At 38.7% G+C, this 23234-nt stretch overlaps 2 protein-coding genes across 5 annotated transcripts in view; one reads left to right on the top strand and one right to left on the bottom strand.

Annotated features, from left to right (window-relative positions):
• Positions 1-1961: 1961 nt before the first annotated feature.
• Positions 1962-23150, bottom strand: LOC133635678 (protein PFC0760c-like). 4 transcript variants are annotated; one of them, XM_062028939.1, is made up of 3 exons: positions 23079-23150; positions 3118-3162; positions 1962-2685 (listed from the first exon to the last, which is right to left on the bottom strand). In XM_062028939.1, exons 2-3 carry the CDS (start codon positions 3155-3157, stop codon positions 2201-2203), a joined length of 525 nt encoding a protein of 174 aa, XP_061884923.1. In that variant the 5' UTR covers positions 3158-3162; positions 23079-23150; the 3' UTR covers positions 1962-2200. The 4 variants fall into 4 exon arrangements, with proteins under 4 accessions (XP_061884923.1, XP_061884908.1, XP_061884915.1 ...); XM_062028924.1 differs by having other exon boundaries at positions 1962-2949; positions 23079-23142; XM_062028931.1 differs by lacking the exon at positions 23079-23150 and adding an exon at positions 6687-6824.
• LOC133635655 (serine/threonine-protein kinase 33-like) overlaps positions 9949-23234 on the top strand; it is a 55986-nt gene continuing 42700 nt past the window's right edge. Inside the window, exons 1-2 of the mRNA XM_062028901.1 lie at positions 9949-10049; positions 17355-17416. The gene's annotated coding sequence lies outside the window, so the exon portion shown is untranslated. The remainder of the gene's footprint in view (positions 10050-17354; positions 17417-23234) is intronic.

Consider the following 23234-nt stretch of genomic DNA (forward strand, 5'->3'; position numbering starts at 1 on the left):
TTTAAACGGGGATAGCAGATCCATTCTATGTGTCATACTTGATCATTTCGCGATATTGCCATATTTTTGCTGAAAGGATTTAGTATAGAACAACGCCGATAAAGTTTGCAACTTTTGGTCGCTGATAAAAAAAAGCCTTGCCTGTACCGAAAATAGCGTGACGTCACAGGAGGAAGGGCTGCTCACATTTTCCCATTGTTTACACCAGCAGCGAGAGATTCGGGCCGAGAAAGCGACGATTACCCCATTAATTTGAGCGAGGATGAAAGATTCGTGGATGAGGAACGAAAGAGTAAAGGACTAGATTGCAGTGCAGGATGTATCTTTTTTCGCTCTGACCGTAACTTAGGTACAAGCTGGCTCATTGGATTCCACACTCTCTCCTTTTTCTATTGTGGATCACGGATTTGTATTTTAAACCACCTCGGATACTATATCCTCTTGAAAATGAGAGTCGAGAACGCGAAATGGACATTCACAGTGACTTTTATCTCCATGACAATACATCGGCGAAACACTTTAGCTACTGAGCTAACGTGATAGTATCGGGCTCAAATGCAGATATAAACAATATAAATAAACCCCTGACTGGAAGGATAGACAGAAAATCAACAATACTATTAAACCATGGACCTGTAAATACACGGTTAATGCTTTCCAGCTTGGCGAAGGTTAACAATGCTGTTGCTAACGACGCCATTGAAGCTAACTTAGCAACGGGACCTCACAGAGCTATGATAAAAACATTAGCGCTCCACCTACGGCAGCCAGCCCTCATCTGCTCATCAACACCCGTGCTCACCTGCGTTCCAGCGATCGACGGAAGGACGAAGGACTTCACCCGATCATCCGTGCGGTCGGCGGCTAGCGTCGGCTAGCGCGTCTGCTATCCAAGTCAAAGTCCTCCTGGTTGTGTTGCTGCAGCCAGCCGATAATACACCGATCCCACCTACAACTTTCTTCTTTGCAGTCTTCATTGTTCATTAAACAAATTGCAAAAGATTACCAACACAGATGTCCAGAATACTGTGGAATTTTGCTATGAAAACAGAGCTTTTTTGTATTGGATTCAATGGGGCCGAATACTTCCGTTTAACTAGTGACGTCACGTGCATACGTCATCCTACATAGACGTTTTCAACCGGAAGTTTAGCGGGAAATTTAAAATTGCACTTTATAAGTTAACCCGGCCGTATTGGCATGTGTTGCAATGTTAAGATTTCATCATTGATATATAAACTATCAGACTGCGTGGTCGGTAGTAGTGGGTTTCAGTAGGCCTTTAAGGTAAAAAAAAATTCTATATTGTGGTTATTTTCAGCATTATTTTATACATACCAGGGAACAAAACAAAAACGGTATAAACCTTGACTCACCTACAATGCATGACTGGTTGTTTGTCAGACAGACAGAATGAATGTTAACACTCATTCTTTAGACATGATTAATACAAAAGCTTGCCCCAGGATCTATTTTGGACATAGTCTGAAAATGTCCTCCAAATCTGTTAATTACTTATGTTTCTATCAAATATAAAAAACATTTTTTTATGATGCAGCACTTTTCAGGACACTGGAACTTTCCACTGGACTTTCCAATCTTGAGCAAGTAAACTCAAGAAATGAGGAATAGTTTTTTTCTAATCCCCCCAGGATGTATCCTGTTAGTAAACGGCCATGTATTGAAGGACTCAAATTGGATTTTTAGAAGAATTGATTGTACATATAGGGTCAAATTATCATACAATAATTATCATACGCCTGGCAACCCCGCTTGGTCTCCAGCACACCACAGGAGTTTCAACAATACCATTGCTTATTTTTAGCTTGTCTTTGCAAGCAGTTACCGGTAAATACAACACTTAATTACTTGTCCCCATGTAGGTATATATTTTTTTAGCATGGTAGCAGAACTGCGAATTGATAAAACAATTGATTACACAACTGTTATTTTCCCCAGTGTCTACCTTTATTTCTATTTGCTGTTTGTATAGTTCATAGAATGTAAAATAGCATTTTTTCAGTGATCACTTTTAACAAACATCTATACTTGAGTACTTTTGCTTGGGACCTAGTGTAACAATTAGATTGTTTGCATTGATCAGAGCAGTCATTGCAGAATTAATAAGGACAATTGACTGGCACGAGTATAATAAGGAATAGAAGTGACTTTTGAAATATAACTAACTATACACTAAATGTCATTTCTTGAACCTTTTTTTGCCGCACTTTTCTTTGTCATAGCTTTCTCTCGACCGTTCATCCAAATGCAGCAGCAGCGTGTCTTCCACAGTCTCTTGCTCCACAAAGGGATAATCTCCCATTTTCGTAGCTCCTTGTTCGTCCATCACAGAGTTCTTGGCGTGGGCGTGATGGCCGCTGAGAGTCATGAGGGACAAGTCCCCCTGCAGTCTTAAATTCTCATCCTGGTCGTCCCTTGACCTTTTCTTGGATCCGCCGGGCTGAGGGTCCTGCTCGTCGACATCTAAGTCGGTGCTGCCGTCAGAACTGTTATCGAACTCGTGCCACCATCGGAAATATCTGCTGCTGCTTCTCAGTTCGTCTTCCTCTTCGTCGTCATCTCTCGATCGGTTCCTCGAGGGTCCCGGCTGGGGTTCTTCATCCTCGTCCATGAGGTTGTTGACTCCCAACTCAGCCTCGGACCCTGCAGCGACCTCCATCTCATCTTCATGTTCAATGATATCATCAAAGTTACCTCGGTTGTTTTCAATATAGACATCATTGACATCATCAGTATTATGATGTTGCAATTCTGCTCGCGGATTTACAAAGAACCTCATGTAATGATTCACTATTAAATGCATGAGGAAAACAGATTCCACGTCTTCCTCATCACCAACATCGTCATGGTCATCATTATCATCATCATCATCATCATCATCATCACTATCAGATGGTAGATCTCCTATTGGCATGGACATACGGTAACCTGCAAGATAATCAAGACTTGTAGATGATACTACCCTGCATCCTTGCGGCTATTATTATTATCCACGCCACTTATCCTGTGCTGGGTGGCAAGGAGCTAGAGCCTACCCCAGCACACAAAAAGTCTTCCGAAACAACTAGAACTTGAAATGTCGTAGCAAACACTTACGATTTGGACCATTGTGGTCTCCGTCGCCTTGCCCGTCCATTTTCCCTGAAGAATAAATCATACAATTGATGAAAAGATAGATACTAAATAAGTCTCCAAAACAACAATCCCCAACTTTCATCGCTTTCGGAGCTAATTTGACAGAAACAAGTTTTATTCCTGACTGGAAACATTTAAAGGCCTACTGAAATGACATTTTCTTATTTAAACGGGGATAGCAGATACATTCTATGTGTCATACTTTTTTACATTTCGCGATATTGCCATATTTTTGCTGAAAGGATTTAGTAGAGAACATCGACGATAAAGTTCACAACTTTTGGTCGCTGATAAAAAAGCCTTGCCTGTACTGGAAGTAGCGTGATGTCACAGGTTGTGGAGCGCCTCACATCTGCACATTGTTTACAATCATTCCCACCAGCAGCGAGAGCGATTCTGACCGAGAAAGCGATGATTACCCCATTAATCTGAGCGAGGATGAAAGATTTGTGGATGAGGAAAGTGAGAGTGAAGGATTAGAGTGCAGTGCAGGACGCCAGGATGTATCTTTTTTCGCTCTGACTGTAACTTAGGTACAAGGGCTCATTGGATTCCACACTTTCTCTTGTATTTTAAACCACCTCGGATACTATATCCTCTTGAAAATAAGAGTCGAGAACGCGAAATGGACATTCACAGTGACTTATCTCCACGACAACACATCGGTGAAGCACTTTAGCTTCGAAGCTAACGTGATAGCATCGTGCTTAACTGCGGATAGAAACAGAAGAAACATGCCCCTGACTGGAAGGATAGACCGAAGATCAACAATAATACTATTACTTCTACTCTCAGGAGACACTGAACTAAACCCTGGACCTGTAACCACTCGGTTAAAGCTGTCCCGCCTGGCGAAGCCTAGCAATGCTATTGCTAATGACACCATTGTAGCTAACTTAGCTACGGGACCTCGGCAGAGCTATGCTAAAAACATTAGCTCTCCACCTACGCCAGCCAGCCCTCATCTGCTCATCAACACCCGTGCTCACCTGCGTTCCAGCGATCGACGGCGCGACGGAGGACTTCACCACGATCATCGGTGCGGTCGGCGGCCCGGAGACGGAGGAAGTCAACCCAGACACCGGTGAGGACAGCGGTGCGGCGACAGACGGCGTTGTGTTGCTGTAGCCAGCCGCTATTACACCGATCCCACCTACAGCTTTCTTCTTTGCTGTCTTCATTGTTCATTAAACAAATTGCAAAAGATTCACCAACACAGATGTCCAGAATACTGTGGAATTTTGCGATGAAAACAGACGACTTAAGCTGGCCACCGTGCTGTTCCAAAATGTCTGCTACAATCCATGACGTCACGCGCAAACGTCATCATATCGAAACGTTTTCAGCCGGAAGTTTGCCGGAAAATTTAAAATTGCACTTTATAAGTTAACCCGGCCGTATTGGCATGTGTTGCAATGTTACGATTTCATCATTGATATATAGACTATCAGACTGCGTGGTCGGTAGTAGTGGGTTTCAGTAGGCCTTTAAGTTACACTTTATGTACAAAGCTGTGTGGTCGTTCATAGTCGTTATGCTAATTTGTCCATAATTATAAGAATAATGAACAGTTTTTAGATGTTATGATATGAAAATGTCATAACATGCTTATTGTGAACAAAATGATCGCGGTTAAAAATTATCGCAGTATTGTTTAATGTGCTCAAGAAGTACTTACAAACACTAAAAACTTTTGACCAATTTTTTTTAAATAACTAAAATAAATAGACACACAATTAGAAATCCAACTATTTTGCATGTTTTGTTTCTTATGCTTGACTTATAGTGTTCTGCATTGTGGCATTCTACTCTATTCAGCAGTCCATGAAAACACTTCCGTCTGGTATTCCTCGAAGTATAGAACAATCACTCTGTAGGTAAGATGTGCTAGCACGGCTCGTAGGTTCAATGTGCACAACTGAATATTGAAGTTGCTCATACAGCAAAGTGTTTATGGAAGTTTGCATCAGTACATCTTAGATGAGCTCGGGCCCAGCGAAGCCGGCGGCGTTTCTGGGTGTTGTTGATAAATGGCTTTCGCTTTGCTGTTTCTTAATGGGAAAGACGTTAATGTCTCTTGTATTCATGTTAGCATTTAAAATGACGGCGGCGTTTCTGGGTGTTGTTGATAAATGGCTTTCGCTTTGCGGTTTCTTAATGGGAAAGACGTTAATGTCTCTTGTATTCATGTTAGCATTTAAAATGACATTTAAGCATAGAGCCAGTCGGTCCGTGAGTTTATCAAAGTGCAGTTATCAATCACATTTTTGATTAATTCAATTTATAACGGTAATACGTCGAAAGTTTTCACTGTGGTTATCATTAATACCGTTCATTCATTGTTACATCCCTAATTAGCTTCAGCTCTTATTGTATAACTGTTATGGTGATGTAACCTTAGTATTGATAACCAAGGTAAAACTTCTGACAGTTAGTATCAACATTTTAAATTACAATTATTGAAAAACTGTGATTGATAGCTACACTTTGATAAAACTCAGACTAACTGGCACTAGCTCGCTAACTTAAATGCTAACATGAATACAAGAGACATTGCAACGTCTTTCCCCATTAATAAATTACATACCCCAATCTAAACTTGTATAAAAACATTGCTGTTTGAGCAACTAATATATTCAATTGTGCACATTGAACCTGAAAGCTGTGATCGATATATACTCAGAGAAATATGAAATGGAGGTGTTTTTACAATGCGTTCAAGGACCGCTGAACATAGTAAAGTCCCAAGGATTGTCACACACACACTAGGTGTGGTAAAATTATTCTCTGCATTTGACCCATCACCCTTGATCACCCCCTGGGAGGTGAGGGGAGCAGTGAGCAGCAGGAATCGTTAGGTGATTTAACCCCCTATTCCAGCCCTTGATGCTGAGTGCCAAGCAAGGAGGTAATGGGTCCCATTTTTATAGTCTTTGGTATGACTCGGCCGGGGTTTGAACTCACAAGCTACCGATCTCAGGGCGGACACTCTAACCACTAGGCCACTGAGCAGGTAGGACACCACAACGCTTGCATGCCAACACAAAACATGGAAAATAGTGGGCTTTTAAGAGTGGGTCTATTAATTTTAGTTTAGTTTACTTACTTGAAAAATATATTTTAGTGTGCGTATACATACATTTTGAGCACATTCAACAATACACTAAAAATAATGATAACCGCGATACTTTTGGTCACAATAACCGAGATATGAAAATGTTCATATTGTTGTATCCCGAAAGCTAACATAATTTAACTATCGCATGCTACCAGTTGGTGACACCTGCTCCATAGACTGCTCTATCTACTATGAACAAAAATTGATTACAAACAAATTTCCAAGTTTTAATGTTTCCCATTCTAACACATATATAACACACAACCATTTAGAGTTGCTTGTTTATCAATGATGCAAAAAGTAATAATGTATTTATGTACTTGATCTGTACTTTATACAATGTCACACCAGCCCGTTACAAAACAGCAGTGAGCTATTTTAAATTGAACTTTATACACTCTTATACACCTACCTTACACTTAAGGACCTGGCCAATAAAATGACTGACATATACACGTTAAACTCTTCAGTCCGAGATTAATCCATGAGTTTTAGGTTTATTTCATTGTAAAAACATACACTTGGAACAATAAATAATCAAACACCAGACATATCATATAGAAATACAGTGGAGGCATTAATGCTGAGTGACATCATGCAATCTTTGTAAAATGCTTTGATTAAAGCACTTTAGAACCGCTCACATAATGTCATCATTATGATCATCATGCATAACATTTGTCTTGTATTCATTATGAAACATGACCATATGTAACAGTATTACCCCATTTTGTTATATCTTCGCAAGGGACTTGATACATGTGCTGATTATTAGAAAACCCACAATACTGGGAGAACGAGATGTAAATGTAATCATTCAGCACTCACATTGTGATTTATCAAGGCTAAAACTGTTCTGCGGCCGCTGTTTTGCATCTGTATTTTTGACGGCTGAAATTTTTTTGCAATCTGGCAGATTTACGTACAAATTGTGGTGAGAAAGGAGGGAATCGCGCTGCAAAGACAGACGATGGACAGAGAATCTGCGTCGCTTTGTGGCTCTCAACAAATTTGGACTGACACCAATACATTTTTTTATTTCTAGCCTTCCTGCCTGTTGCATTTTCTTCATACTGGGCTCAAACCAGCTGGCGGTCATCATACAAGACCCTCGGTTGCCGTGTATGTCAGTCAAGTGACGAATGTGACGTCATAGTGAATATTGATGATAGGTAAGGTGTATTGTTTCAATACCTGGCGGTCGACCCACACCCCCTTCGGAATCCACTGATAAAGTAAAGTTAAAGTACCAGTGATAGTCACACACACACTAGGTGTGGTGAAATTTGTCCTCTGCATTTGACCCATCCCCTTGTTCACCCCTTGGGAGGTGAGGCGAGCAGTGAGCAGCAGCAGTGGCCGCGCCTGGGAATAATTTTTGGTGATTTAACCCTCAATTCCAACCCTTGATGCTGAGTGCCAAGCAGGGAGGTAATGGCTCCCATTTTTTGTAGTCTTTGGTAGAGATGTCCGATAATATCGGCCTGCCGATATTATCGGCCGATAAATGCTTTAAAATGTAATATCGGAAATTATCTGTATCGTTTTTTTAATTATCGGTATCTGTGTTTATTTTTTAATTTGTTTTTAAATGTTTTTATTAAATCATCTTAAAAAACAAGATACACTTACAATTAGTGCACCAACCCAAAAAACCTCCCTCCCCCATTTACACTCATTCACACTCACACAAAAGGGTTGTTTCTTTCTGTTATTAATATTCTGGTTCCTACATTATATATCAATATATATCAATACAGTCTGCAAGGGATACAGTCCGTAAGCACACATGATTGTGCGTGCTGCTGGTCCACTAATAGTACTAACCTTTAACAGTTAATTTTACTCATTTTCATTAATTACTAGTTTCTATGTAACTGTTTTTATATTGTTTTACTTTCTTTTTTATTCAAGAAAATGTTTTTAATTAATTTATCTTATTTTATTTTATTATTTTTTTAAAAAAGGACCTTATCTTCACCACACCTGGTTGTCCAAATTAGGCATAATAATGTGTTAATTCCACGACTGTATATATTGGTATCGGTTGATATTGGTATCGGTAATTAAGAGTCGGATATCGGCAAAAAGCCATTATCGGACATCCCTAGTCTTTGGTATGACTCGGCCCGGGTTTGAACTCACAACCTCCCAGTCTCAGGGCGGACACTCTAACCACAAGGCCACTTGTTGATAGCTCGCGCTGGCCGTAATGGGCGCCTCTGTTCCAGATGCACCATCACAACACCGACGCCTACAGCGCACCTTCGTCGTGCTAAAAACAGCTTATGCCGTTAATAAAAGCCTGCTGTCCCATATATTGAGTCTAGGGCTAATGCATTACACACAATATTACACTATATTATCAAATGAAAATTAAATGTAAAAAACACAACATGACCTTTGACCCCTGCAGCCTCAGTCATTTGTACCATTCAAACTAAATATGTTTAGTGAACATGTGTTTTTGCTAGTGTCGAATTAAAACCTTAGCACCTTACACACCTTTATGACCTGGATTTTAATGTGAGGTGAGCTGGACATTTTTAGAACCGTTTGAAATATTTCACGTTTTATTAAACTTTATGTTTAATGTTTTTGTTTTGGCTAATCTATTTTTGTTTTTATCATTGTATTTGTCCTCAAACTGTAAAACACTTTGGGGAAGCTTGAGCTGTTTGTTTTAAATACGCTTTATGAATAAACCATGGCCCTTTAAATGATGGGGCCAACTAACTGTAAAACAGGCATTTTGAGGACAGAAGCAGAAGACCCAAGCAATGGTTGCTTGGATTTGATAATGTGGACGGTGAGTGTCTATCAGAGCTTAAAATACCATTATCGGAAAGACAAAGTGGTTTACAGTTTACCGCATTTAAAAGGAAAGGAAATATACAAATAACTGAATACTACAAAAAAAATTACTCATGATGCACTTAAGACAGGGGTGTCCAAACCTTTTCCACGGAAAAAATAAAGCATGTGGGGGCCATTTTGATATTTTTCATTTTCAATTTTATGCTGGAACTATTATTTTGTTTGTTTTATGCGCTTTTGTCAAAGAAAACTTTGATGTTTTTATATGGCTACTACACAATATATGCAATATTTACCACATAAAACATTTTAAAGTGAAATATTTGAAGTAATTGGAGCCCTGAAAATAATTAATTATAACATGGATTTTTTGTCATTATTTTTTTTTTTTAAGCAATGGCAAAAAAAGAAAAATGAAGAAAGACAAAAGAAAAAAAAACAGCCTGCATGGCAGCTTTTGTGTCAACATTGCAACTTTTTCTCGTTAGATTTCACCTCATTCCACTTTTTTAATGTTCTTTTTTATTTTTACAATAGTATTTCCAGAATGTGTGGCGGGCCGGTAAACATTTAGCTGCGGGCCGCAAATGGCCCCCGGGCCGCACTTTGGACACACCTGACTTAAGAGAAAACATTGTAGCTATTATGAAACATAAAGTAAAGCCTGACTGGAGAATGAAATGCAAGTGGACAAAGAAAATACAAAATAGTCCAAGTGATGATTTTATAGTAAGAATTGTGTCCGCTAGATGGCGACAAATGATCAGTACATAATCTAAATGCAGAGCAGCTCGGCTGTCGTTTGGGTTGCAGTAGCGTGTATAACCAGGTGAGGGCGCTGCAAACAACCTATTCAACCGGAAGGCTCGAGAACACCTCCTGCGTCGTCGTATGTCCCTCTTCCTTACCCGTAGTCACCCCATGTTAGAAAACGTTCAAATATGATGTCTTTCGCAAGGTAAGGCACATTTATTTCGCTATAAATGTATATTAATGTTTATATTCATGTTTAATTTGGGGTCTTGTCTGTTAAACTTGTAAACGACTGGCGCATTCGTTTGGGCCTGCTAGACGACACGTTGCTATGACGACGCGTGCCAGACAACTACAGAGGAGCCCTCCAGTTTTGAAATGTAACATGACTTCGAAGATATTCTGTATTCCCCTTAAGAAATGTCCACAGACTTGTTGATAAGCGCTAGTGTACAGAGGCTGTCAAATGTTGTCATTGCATAACGTTTGAATTATTTACAAGTGAATGTGCTGACTTCTCTGGCTTCTCATTGCAATAGAATTGGACTTGTTTCTGCCACTGCCCACATTTCTCCACACGTCTGCCCCCGTTGCGTCCCCAGGCTGAGCCCAGCCAGGGCACAGATTGGCTTCAACCGGGATTAAACCAATGAGAATTTTTTTTTGAATTTGTTGGCCCTTATCGCCCAGCAACATGTGGAGAGCTCTGAGCAAACGGCACAAGTTGATCTTTTGCTTCCCTTTTGGCAGAGCGTGTTTTCATGCCAGATGACACTTATCAAACATGGCCCTATAATTCTTGAAGGAGCCTGTAAATTAATTGTTTTGAGGAGACTAAATGCTTAATTAAGTGTTTGGTGTGTAAACATTAGGCCACAACATTAGGTACAGCATTGCAAAACAATGGAATACAATTCACAAGCTGCAACAAAACTATTTAACACATATCAGAACCAAGCTTTGTTTTTGTATATCTGAATTCTCATTATACAGCATTACAAAATATGATTTTGTATGAACCAAAGTGCCTACATGCAGAAAACAACCAACCATGTAGGTCCATCCATACAGAGTGTGAAAATCCAAAAAAATTCAGGGTTGACGCTAATAAATAACTTCCTTATGGTCTAGATCAGGGGTCCCCAAACTACGGCCCGCGGGCCGGATACGGCCCCCTAGCGTCCAAAATCCGGCCCGCGGGAAGTCCCAAGTTAAAAAAATAAATAAAATAAATGTTTTTTATTTTATTTAATTTTTTTAAAAAATGTGTCCTTACTAGTCCATTTTCTACCGTCTCCTAGCCACTCAGGCTAAAAATGTCTAAAATGCATCTTACCATCGATAACGTGACATGCAGCAAGGGCGCTCTTTAAGTCAATTAGTGCGTGAGGAATATATATGTATGAATACATATATATATATATATATATATATATATACATACACACACATATAGACCCATATACATATATACACATATATACACACACACACACATTTATTTATATATATATATATATATATATATATATATATATATATATATATATATAGACATATACATATGTATCCCGCGACCCCGAGAGGGACAAGCGGTATAAAATGGATGAATGGATATATATACGTATGCATATACCATATATATATATATATATATATATATATATATATATATATATATATATATATATATATATATATATATATATATATATATATATATATATATATATATATATATATATATATATATATGTATGTGTGGGAAAAAATCACAAGACTATTTCATCTCTACAGGCCTGTTTCATGAGGGTTTCCTCAATCATCAGGAGATTTTAATGGAAGCATTCACATACCATGGTTTATATAGGGCACAGACCGGGTGGGTACAGGCAGGCGTAGGGGTGTGGTGAATCACCACTAAGGTGGGGTACACCCTGGACAAGTCGCCACCTCATCACAGGGCCAACACAGATAGACATACAACATTCACACTCACATTCACACACTAGGGCAAATTTAGTGTTGCCAATCAACCTGTCCCCAGGTGCATGTCTTTGGAGGTGGGAGGAAGCCGGAGTACCCGGAGGGAACTCACACAGTCACGGGGAGAGCATGCAAACTCGTGGTTCCCAAACTTGTTTCACCAAGTACCCCCTTAGAAAATACTTGGCTCTCCAAGTACCACCAAAGTGACCAATATAGTAGCGTAGTTTGGTACCCATACCACAGTTTGAGAATTACTAAGCAACGTAATAAGTATTATATGCTTTAGTGTTATTTCTGCTCCACACTCACATTTATACTATAACCTACTGTACTTTCTGCGTATGTCTGCAAGCAGCTCGTTTGTGAAGGCATTCCCTGATTGCAGTTGAAACCCTCCATGCTCAGCTCCTTTCCAAAAAAATGTTTATTTTGACTATACACTGTTAAATACATATCTTAAAGAATGACATCACTGCTCGTTTTTCCCGGACAAAAAAATCTCAATGAACATTATATAAATTAACCAGTCACAACATTAGGAAACAATAACATGCGAGGCCACAGACAGCAGTCAGAACATTTCTTACGGCTTGAAGCAAAGGGAGAAGAGCTGGTGGATAGCTTATATTAAATGTGCAAAGAAGTGCGTCCACCACACTTAAACGTCACACTGTATTCACTTTTAAAACAAATCTTTCAGAACACAGCGGTCAGAGGCATCCAAAACTGCGTGCAAGCTCACGCCCAAATACATGAACCTCATAATTTCAAGTTTTGGCATTATTTAACACGAGTATCCAAAATTGTAACAACATTTATAAGTGACAAAAGACAAAAATCATCATAGGTTCCCTTTAAACATTTAAATAATGTCACCTATACCCTGTACAATTCCCTTTAGGAAAGAATGAAGCACATCTGCTTGAGGAAAATCAGTCAGAATACTCTTTATCTTCTTAAAAGTCACTTGTGAGCTTGAGTTTGTCCTGGCCAATTTTGGGCAAGCGGCAAGCACACCATGGACTGATAACCAGTCGATCGCAGGACAACACATAACTAGTTACACCTATCGACAATTTGAAGTATACAATTAAGCTGACATGCATATTTTTGGGAAGTGGGAGGAAGCTGAAGTACCTGGAGAAAACTCCCGCAAGCCAGGTATTAAATGCAAAAGAGTTTTAAACTCAGATAAGGCTGCAGCTAACGATTATTTTTCTATCGATTAATCTATAGATTTTTTTCGATTAATCGATTAATCTATAGATTATTATTTTTCCGATTAATCTATAGATTATTTTTCCTTTTACCGATTATTTTTTTAATTTAAAATGAAGATGAAAAAATAAATGTAGGCCAGTTTTTTCAAATGGCATGGCTTTTATTTACAAAAAAAAAAAAAGTATGGCCACTCAGTCAACATTGACAACAACATGACAAAATATTCTGTAACAATGTAAACATTTAAAACTTTTAACATTTAACAAAATTAAAAGTATCTTATTTGCTTTTTAATGTGCAAATATAAAAGTAAACATCCAGCGCAAATCTTAATATTCTGCAATAGTATAAGCATTTCAAAAGTAAAAGTATTGCTTATTTTGCTTTAAAATGTGCAAAAATAAAGATAAACACCCCAATAAGTTTTTCAACTTGTTTAAATCGGGGTCCACGTTAATCAAGAGCTGGACGAAGTGGTTGGGGAGAGGGAAGTCTGGGCTTCCCTGCTTAGGCTGCTGCCCCCGCGACCCGACCTCAGATAAGCGGAAGAAGATGGATGGATGGAAGTTGTTGCTCAGATTAAATAAAATGACAAAACTTTTCTTCTACATATAAAAAGTGCAACATTAAACAGTTTCAAGTCAACTCAGCCTCAGATTAACTTTTCTTCCCCCCCAAGAGGTGGGAGCTGTTTGCTCGTCTTTCTTTGTTGAAGCGATGTTTACTTGGGGGTGGTGACGCTTCAAATGGGTTAGCATGTTTGACGTGTTGGCAGAAGCATGCCTTACCGTTGCTGAACAATGTCGGCAAACCTCCGTCCTCCGCACCGCGCAGCCATAGTGTTCCCAAACGGGAGATCTTAACGAGGCAGGAGGGTCTTCCAGCTCTGGCTTTTTATTTGTTGTAGTAGCCCGGTCGTTGCTAACATGCCGTGTGTTGTGCCTCGGTGTGCATTGTTTACACAACGTGCGCTACGCTACTTATGTCCGTGTGGAAACTCGTTCGGTACACCTCCGAACCGAACCGAAGCCCCCGTACCGTTGTGCTGCTATGACAGACCATTTCCGCTCGACACAGTGTGCATACAACAACATTATTAGGCAGTTTATTGAAATACTCCCACACTTTTGACCACTTTTGGCGTGCTTGTTGCCCCTCGCTCGCACCGCTCTTCTGCTTTGCGCTCCGCCATGACGGTAGTGTGACGTAATAGGCCATTTCCGCTCGACACAGTGTGCATACAACAACATTATTAGGCCGTTTATTGAAATACTCCCACACTTTTGGCGTGCTTTTTTCCCCTCGCTCGCACCGCTCTTCTGCTTTGCGCTCCGCCATGACTGTAGTGTGACGTAAATATGCGATGCTTCGACGCACAAAAACGGCGTCGACGTATTTACGTAATCGATGACGTCGACTACGTCGACGCGTCGTTTCAGCCTTAAACTCAGATGTCTGGGTTGTGACACAGACCAGCAAACTGGTTCATCAAGCAGTCCTAATCATGTATGGAATACTACAAAATTAGTATAAAAAGGCTGTTTCGCTAAGTATTATACTTAGCAAGCAATCAGACTCTTCTCGGTGGTGGTTTTTTTTTTTTTTTTTTTTTTTTTTTAAAAGGAAAAGCGTTGCGGCAGATTTTTCGTGAATTGCAGCAAAATGCGCAGACTTTTATGAGATCTCACGCAGCGTAATCACTGGAAAGTTGTAACAAAGCAACCACAAACAGTTTTTCTGTCCTTCCAGAGGAGCAGAAGCAAATCAACTCGGTCCTGCCATTAATAGCAGGTGCTGAACGTTAATATTGAAGACAATGTTGTATATCAAAGCAAAACTATTTGTTGTAGCAAGCAACAATACAACAGTAACATCATCCCTGGCGAGCGTGTCACAACAACCACGCCCCTGCTTTCCCGGTCCCGGTATCAGGTGGCATTTGACTTAGGTCCTCATATATCCGCATATAGTTGCCGGGAATATGCCTGTATATCATTCTTTAATTTTGGAGTCAGCATGTCCTCATCCATTTGTGTCAACAGGGTAAAATTATGTCTGTCCTCGCCCGTTAGGACGTTTCAAAGTGTAAAATAAGATCCACTTTGAAAACGGGAGTATTTGATTTTGAAATAAAAAATAATTTTTATGTTTGTGCATGACTTCCTGTCCAACACAAGCAGATTTTAGCTAAATCGAAAGGTTTTGTTGTGTCGCCGGCAAATATAGAAGCTCTACATATATTTAGCGCTGGAACGTCATTGGCATGTTGTTGAGGGTCCGTTTCGCAGGCGGTGGAAGCGGACACATTGACTTGAATAAAACCAAAAGAGTCTGCCGCTGTACGGTGCTTTTCCGCGGCCGTTTTACATTCGGTTGAAATCCGGAGTCATTGTGAAGAGATGTTTGGAGACTTGACATAAACACAATAGTGCTGTCAAGATATATATGTTTTAATCAGGTTAATAACACTGAATTTAGATTAACAGTGGTTAATCACAGTAGATTACTTTACAACCACTACAGTTGTATTTGAAGTCCTGTCAGGGTGTATTTTAAAGCAACATTTTTCCAGTGAGCATACCAGTCAGTCTCCTCTCTCATCTTTGCACTGACATATGCATTGACCTGATCACTGACCTTATAACACGCCACCTTTCAGATAACCATCCACGATTAAGGTAAAGGAGCATAGGCTCTCAAAATGAATAGTGTGATTAACCTGCAACTATACATGATTAATGCATTTTTTTGTGATTAATAGCATGAGTTAATGCATTAAATTTGACAGTCATAAAAAATGTATTCCTTTTTTCAAATGAGCAGAGGGCCATTCCCCCATCTAAAAGCACTCTTGAGACATTAAAAACTACGAAAAAATGAAGCGCCAGAAAAAACGTACCGGTAATTTGTAGTTCTAAAGACATTAGTTTTACTTTTCATGTTTGTACCTACTTTTTGTCTCTTAGGTTATTCCTCTCTTACAGCGCCCGGTTCCAATTACATGAAAGTCCATCACGACCAATCATGCAATTTCGTCAAAGTTAGTGTGTCATTCCCACGCTACCTACTAGATTGCAGTCCTTTTTCCTTAATAAGGTGACTATAATAATGAATACAATAACGCAAATGTAGTAAGAGTATTTTGTTTACTTATTCCCCTATATTGCTAAAATGTAATCAAGAGAATTCCAAAGCTTACTGAATATGATTAATTGTGTATAGAGCATCATATTGAATCAAATTAGATTGTGCTAGTGTACCTAATGAAGTGCCTGTTACATTTTCCTCCGTGATGTGTCCATGCTGTATCAGATTTAGACAGCAAGCTTTGATAATCTGCCCGCCTGATATTAGGTTTCACCTCATCACTTGGTGACGAAGATGAGTGCTATATTTGCATTCTAAACATGCAATTTCTTGCCTCATCAGGTAATGTAATTCCATGCTTCATTAGGACTGTGACGTTTATCATTTGTCATCAAAGCCAAGCTGTCAATAAATGATTAAGTTCCACATGTCGAAAATGTAACTTCTGTACTCCAGCAAAATTGATCAAGTTCACGAGTTAATTGCAGATAGGAAGAGAGACTTTGTTTGATGTTCCTGCTATATTTTAGTGACTGCTGCTTATTCCCAAAGTGCTGCTGTGTATTTATCTATTAAAGAAAACAAACCTCTGGATACTCTGTACAATAATTTAAGTGTTAGCTCAATAATGTGACTGAGATTGAAATGCAGTGACTGGTAAAAAATTGCATCAGTTTTATACGGCAGATTGGGTTACGTCATTGCGGACATTTTGGATGCCCAAATAGAGACTAAATTGTCCATAGATGTGAGTTGGAATGGTTGTTATTGTTACTGTGTGACTGCTGACCATTTCAGGGTGTCTCCCGCCTCTTACCCAAAGTCAGCTGGGGCACACCTATGACCCTAAAAAGGATAAGTGAATGCGCTAAATTGTTAGTGTGCATTATTACCTCGACTTTGTGGTGCAGAAATGCCACTCACAATCAAGGCCAACCTTTATAGATTCATGTTCTATTTGTTCCTAAGTGACACAGTGTGGTTAGGAACAACAATATCTCCCATTCTCACTCAGTACAATGCAACTCATGAGTGCCAATAAGCAGAAATTGCTTTGTGACAGTATGATGGAGAAACTATGGACTTGACTTGTGGCAAAGCATCGCCTCTAATTACTTTTTGCGGAAACTAGAGATTAGACACAGCCCAGTTTTGAGTCTGCTTGGCGCTGCACTGATGTTTGCTCTTCTCTTCTGTGTTTCTTTCTGCACAGGAACAAACACTGTTAGGTTTTGACATCTGTGCTTGTACTGTCGGCTGCTCGGCTACTTTTGGGTAAGTAATGGCGCATACGACTGCATTCGTAATATATACAACAAATAAAACAAAGCACATAAACAACATAGCTATTGTGTTGTCATCACACATTTACATTTGAACCAAATATTGAACAATACTCACTAATAATAATAATCAGAAATCATTACGTACCAATAATATAAGTTGGTGCTGTCAAATGATTAAAAAAAAGATTAATTAATTAATCACACTTTTGAAATTGGATTAATCATGAATAATCACAGGTTATTACTCGCTTGCATAATTTAAATTAACTTAAAAAGGCCCCCAGTATTTGGACACAAATGCAATTTTACTGTCAGAATGTCATCCAGAACATTTACTTTTTTTTTTATTTGAATGCATGTCATTTATTTGCCTGGCAACAGTTTCATCTTAAGTCAGGGTGTATTTTGGAGGGACATTTACCAGCGACCACACCAGTCAGAGTCTCCTCCTTCATCTTTGCACTGACATATGTACTGACCTGATCAATGACCATACAGCAACCAACGCCACAATAATGTGCATGATTATGCTGTGTATATATATTATTCATGTGATTATTTTTGTGATTAATCACATGAGTTAACTTGTTATGTTTGACAGCCCTACTATAAATGGTATGTTGCCTACTGGCTCGAATGTAGATCCTTACAGTATTATATATATATACACTGAATTCATGTCATTTGTGTCCCCTGGAAATAGAATATATAATTTGACAATAAAACAATATTAGGCAATTTGTCCTGCACATTGATGTGATTATTCATTTTGAGACACAATTTAAAAGATACTGTAGCATTTGTTGCCTGTCCCCGCTTTTTAATGCTAGACTCGACCATTAAATGTAATAATTTAAATCCTTTAAAAAATGTATATTTTTACACATTTGTGTTACTGTTTATCATAACTACAATTTTAAGTTTATTTTCTTTAGAAACATCCATCCATCCATTTTCTACCGATTATTCCCTTCGAGGTCGCGGGGGGTGCTGGAGCCTATCTCAGCTACAATCGGGCAGAAGTTCACACTCACATTCACACACTAGGGCCAATTTAGTGTTGCCAATCAACCTATCAATCAAGTTGAAATTGACACATAGTGTCCCTTGGTTTTCGCTTAATTTAGTTACCATAACCAACACATTACTGTCTCTGAAAAATTGGTAGTGTCTTGTCTTTATTTTTGGTCACGGTAAGGAAGGTAAAGGAACTAATTTCTCACACCAAAGAGTCATCTTTGGTTTAGGAACCTCATCAAAAATTAAATAAGATTGCCTGTTATAACCCAGTGTTTTGAGTAATTCAGTATGTGTATTATTACATTTACAGTTGGGGGACAAGCAGTCGGTAGAAAATAGATGGATGGAGGGGGTTGAAAGAAGACAGACATTTGAGTTTAATTTGAGAGTTACACCAAGCAAATGGGAGCATGTTGTTGGAGTGTTGCCTCTAAAGAGCAGATTTACAACATAAAAAAACATTGCTAATTATCTTTGATGTCTTCTACAGCAGTGGTCCCCCAACCACTGGTACGTAGACAGGTACCGGTCCATGACGCATTAGCTACTCGGTCGCACAGAAACAAATAATTTCTAAACGACCACATTTTCTCCAACTTAACTTTTGCCTGTCCCATGACTAGACACGCCCATAAGCTTGTTCAAAGATCTAGAATAAAACTCCTGATAGGAAGTTGCCATTTGTTATATCTTTTTTACATGGAACAATGCACATTAAGGAACATATAAAACGTAAATGTGCCAGATTGTAGCCAAAGGCTAATTTCCATCTGCAGTCCCCGGCAGGTTGATGGTATATACAACAAGGTCCATAAAAAGTTATGTTAGACAACACTAACATCAGACATAAACAGTACAATAAAATACAGAGACTCAGATATAATAATACAAATAAAATAAAATGGAGACCCATGTAACACAGGAGGTTGCGCCTCATCTCAGGACAGGTCAAGAGAATAAAGTCACGATAGTAAAGTGCTAAAAGTTTAAGGATGCAAAATTGTTGCATATAATAAGTGTGCTTAAGGAAGAAAATACACCTTATCCCTGGCCTAGTATATTAAATTTAAAGTGCTGCTATTATTGTACAAAGCCATAGTGCACAAGTAGTTAGCGTTAACAGATGTGTTAATGCATGGAAAATTGCATCCGAAAAGCATAAATAAATGTATCTATGTATGAAATAGTGCACAAAATTAGAAAACATACATTTTAGAGAATATAAATACAAATCCATAGAAAGCCATTGGGACTAATGGTAAGTACCTGCAGACCTAGTTTTATTATACAATATATGATCTTGTTCTCGACAATGGCATATCATGTATAACGCATCAGATCCGTTAGCCAAAAAATAAGTCCACACACTGGTGAAAATAAGTAAAAAACAAAATAGTTTGGAGAGCTTTTTTGCAACGGGAAAAAAAGCCAGGGCTCCCACCTTCTCAGTGGCCTTGTGGTTAGAGTGTCCGCCCTGAGATCGGTAAGTCGTGAGTTCAAACCCCAGTCGTGTCATACCAAAGACTATAAAAATGGGACCCATTACCTCCCTGCTTGACACTCAGCATCAAGGGTTGGAATTGGGGGTTAAATCCCCAAAAATTATTACGGGTGCAGCCACCGCTGCTGCTCACTGCTCCCCTCACCTCCCAGGGGGTGATCAAGGGTGATGGGTCAAATGCAGAGAATAATTTCACCACACCTAGTGTGACAATCATTGGTACTTTAACTTTAACTAATTTAACGTCATGGTGAGTTGTATTTTCATCACCTTGTTATGTCTTGGCGTAAATGAGGACTCAGATGCAGAGGAGTGACAATTGACTCAGACCTTTATTTAGATAATTCCTTGCTATCTCTAGGACAGAGTGATTAAGGAAAGTGGCTACAAAATCTATGATATATTCAAGCACCTATAGGGTATTAGCATAGGACATAAGGCAATAAACAGAAAATCACTCCATAAGGAGGAACAGGCAATAGCCAAAAAGTTCTATGAGTCGAATACACAAAAAAACCAACAAACTATAATAATCTACAAAAAGGAAATTCACTCATGCTAAAAAGTCGAGACGCTATAAACAGAAAGTATGTATAAAGTATTTGAGAAGCCTGAAAACTAAAAGCGCTCCAGAAGGAGGAAAAAAAAGGAAGACAGGCACTATGAAAATTGATACAAAAAGACTTGACCAAATAAACTTAGCAAAAGAAAATCACTCTCTCAGAGGGAACAAAGGAATCAATAAACAAAGCGAGACAATACTTATCAAACTTGGTTGATGGCTGTGAACAAGGCTGTGGACAAGGCTGGAGGTACGTAGCGAGACGATATACTCTGGCAACAAGACAGGGGAAGACGAGGACTATATACACATGAGGGAGGGTGACACAGGTGGGCACAATCAGGCAATCAGGAGAGACATCAGACCAGTGACACAGGAGGAAGGGCAAGTGGCCTGAAACGAGAGGAGGATTAGAATTTTCAAAATAAAACAGGAAGTGTGCCAGACAACCCCAAAACAGGACTTCCCTCACCACGGTGTGACACACCTATTTTTGCTGTATTTATCTGCCACACGTGTAAGGCCGGTCCGTAAATATAATGCCTACATTCAACCGGTTCCTGGTGCAAAAAAGGTGGGGAACCCTTCCTCTACAGAACAGATTTACAACATTTACATTGTAGTTACTTTTTATTCTTATTCATTCCTTGTGTAATTGTAAGTATGTTCATTTGCCTATTTTTAACTATATAAACCCTCTTCATTTATTTTATTCTATAGTCACACCATCCCATTGTTTTCGTATTTTCATTCTATCGCTTTTGTATAGTTGGTATTGTTTATTATATTTTATTCTATTTAATCTTTTGAGAGTCTTCTTTTTATGTTTTCTTCTTGTAACTGAGCTGTTCTGATCCTAGGGGATCAATAAAGTTTGTCTAAGTCCAAGTAAAAAAAGTCTAAAAAAATATTGCTAATAATTTCTGACACGTCAATCTAAACTGTGTATTGTCCTTGCTGGGTTTCCCCTTAAAGTAACTGATGGTGACGCACCATCAAAAAATCATACCCGCCACAACTTGAAAATATATATATATATGTTTTTACATGAAAACAAATTAAAGTCATATAATGTATTGTAGCCTCCAGAGGAATTCAAAAGTCTGACGGCTTTTTTAACTTTTATTGCCAATCTTATGCTCAATCTTATGCTAACAACCGGCCCAATACTAACAGGTTTTCCCTCGTGCAAACACTTTTGTCTCTGGGCTTCTCCTAGTACATCCAGCTGCAGACTGCAGAGACTTAAGTCGCAGACCACGGACACTAAGTCGCGCACACTTTAAGTCTAAGTCGCACCCACTCTAAGTCATGTCCCATAAAGACGCGGAAGTGAAGAGTGTCTTAAACAGGTGAAGCTGGAAAAACAATATGTAGTACGGATATCAGAAATACATGGAAAAAAATACTGCTGAAAATAAGTTAGGGTTAGAGTTAAAGCAGAAAAAGCAATACATTCAACAACTGAAAAAATAATAACTATAAGCTATTTATTAACCATATTTCGTTGAAGTTTCGATAAATTAGCTAAATTCATGCTTAATATGCGTTGCATCAGTCATTTTTGATCACTTTACAATTCCGCTTTCAGGCACGATAATGGGAAAAATTAACATCAAATCAAAACCACATGAACATAAACCATTACCAGTAGCAACAATATGAATGGATATATATAACCTATTATTTGCGCACTATTAACTAGTGATGCATTGCAAACAGCGCTGCCGAAACCGGATGTTGTAATGACGTAAACAGGAAGCACGCTATTGTTTGGAGCATGTCTTATGGCAACATAACTTTATTACACCCCAGTTATACCTGCGGACAGAGATATACAAAATGTGCAAATACTAAGAGGACAGTGGTAGCTTTTATGGAGAGGAGAAGTCCAATGTGTGACGTTATGCTCGTTGCAGCTCGCTTTTTCGTCGGGGACGTCGAGGAACAGAAGTAGAGTCTCTAAACACGAATATATTTTATAGTAACACCAGAAAAAGATGCTATATTTGTTACTAGTCGTTTTTAGTAAAGAAAAAATCACTAAAAGTTTCTAGACTCTTGGAACATTCTCAACAAAGTACATTGTACTATAAGCAGCAGCTATTGAAAATATAGTAAAATGATATACTATAAAATATATCCTAATACTAGCTAATAACAACACAGTATATATGTATACATTTTTTAGTCTTTTAAAAAAAAAAAAGTCATATAATAGCAAATTATACTAATTATACGATGACGTCGTGGTGACCACGCCCCACTGCTCTTGTATCATATAATAATCCATCCATCCATTTACTACCGCTTGTTCTAGTTCACTTTTAATCAAACAGGATCTCGGAGTGCTACAAATTTAGAAAGTTAAAAACAGGGTGGAGGAGATAAAACTTCCTAAAAAAAGACAAGGTTAAAAATCATATTGATACTGAGCAACCAAATGCCTTTCTGAATAAAAACATTTTCAGGCCTATGTTAAAAGAATCCAGGCCCTGAATAGCCGTCAACTGAATTGGGAGATTAATTGGGAATAAATAATGGAAATGTCAGATCATACTTTCTTACCTTTTTATTGGCATTAGTAGTAAGTTGGTACGTTATCATATTCGTTGCTTCACTGTATCGCTGCCTGTGAGCTCTTTTACGCGGATATTACTCTGCAAATAAACAATATTCTGTTGACGTGACGTGTACGATGCGTCATCACTTTCTTTCGTCACT

This window comes from Entelurus aequoreus, linkage group LG02 (genome assembly GCF_033978785.1).
Source record: "Entelurus aequoreus isolate RoL-2023_Sb linkage group LG02, RoL_Eaeq_v1.1, whole genome shotgun sequence".
Classification (NCBI taxonomy): Eukaryota; Metazoa; Chordata; class Actinopteri; order Syngnathiformes; family Syngnathidae; genus Entelurus; species Entelurus aequoreus.

Coding starts and splice junctions, on each gene's coding strand:
- LOC133635678 (XM_062028924.1), bottom strand. CDS start 3,157: ATGGACGGGCAAGGCGACGGAGACCACAATGGTCCAAATC. Junction 2,950..3,117: donor AGACCACAATGGTCCAAATC/GTAAGTGTTTGC, acceptor ATTATCTTGCAG/GTTACCGTATGTCCATGCCA.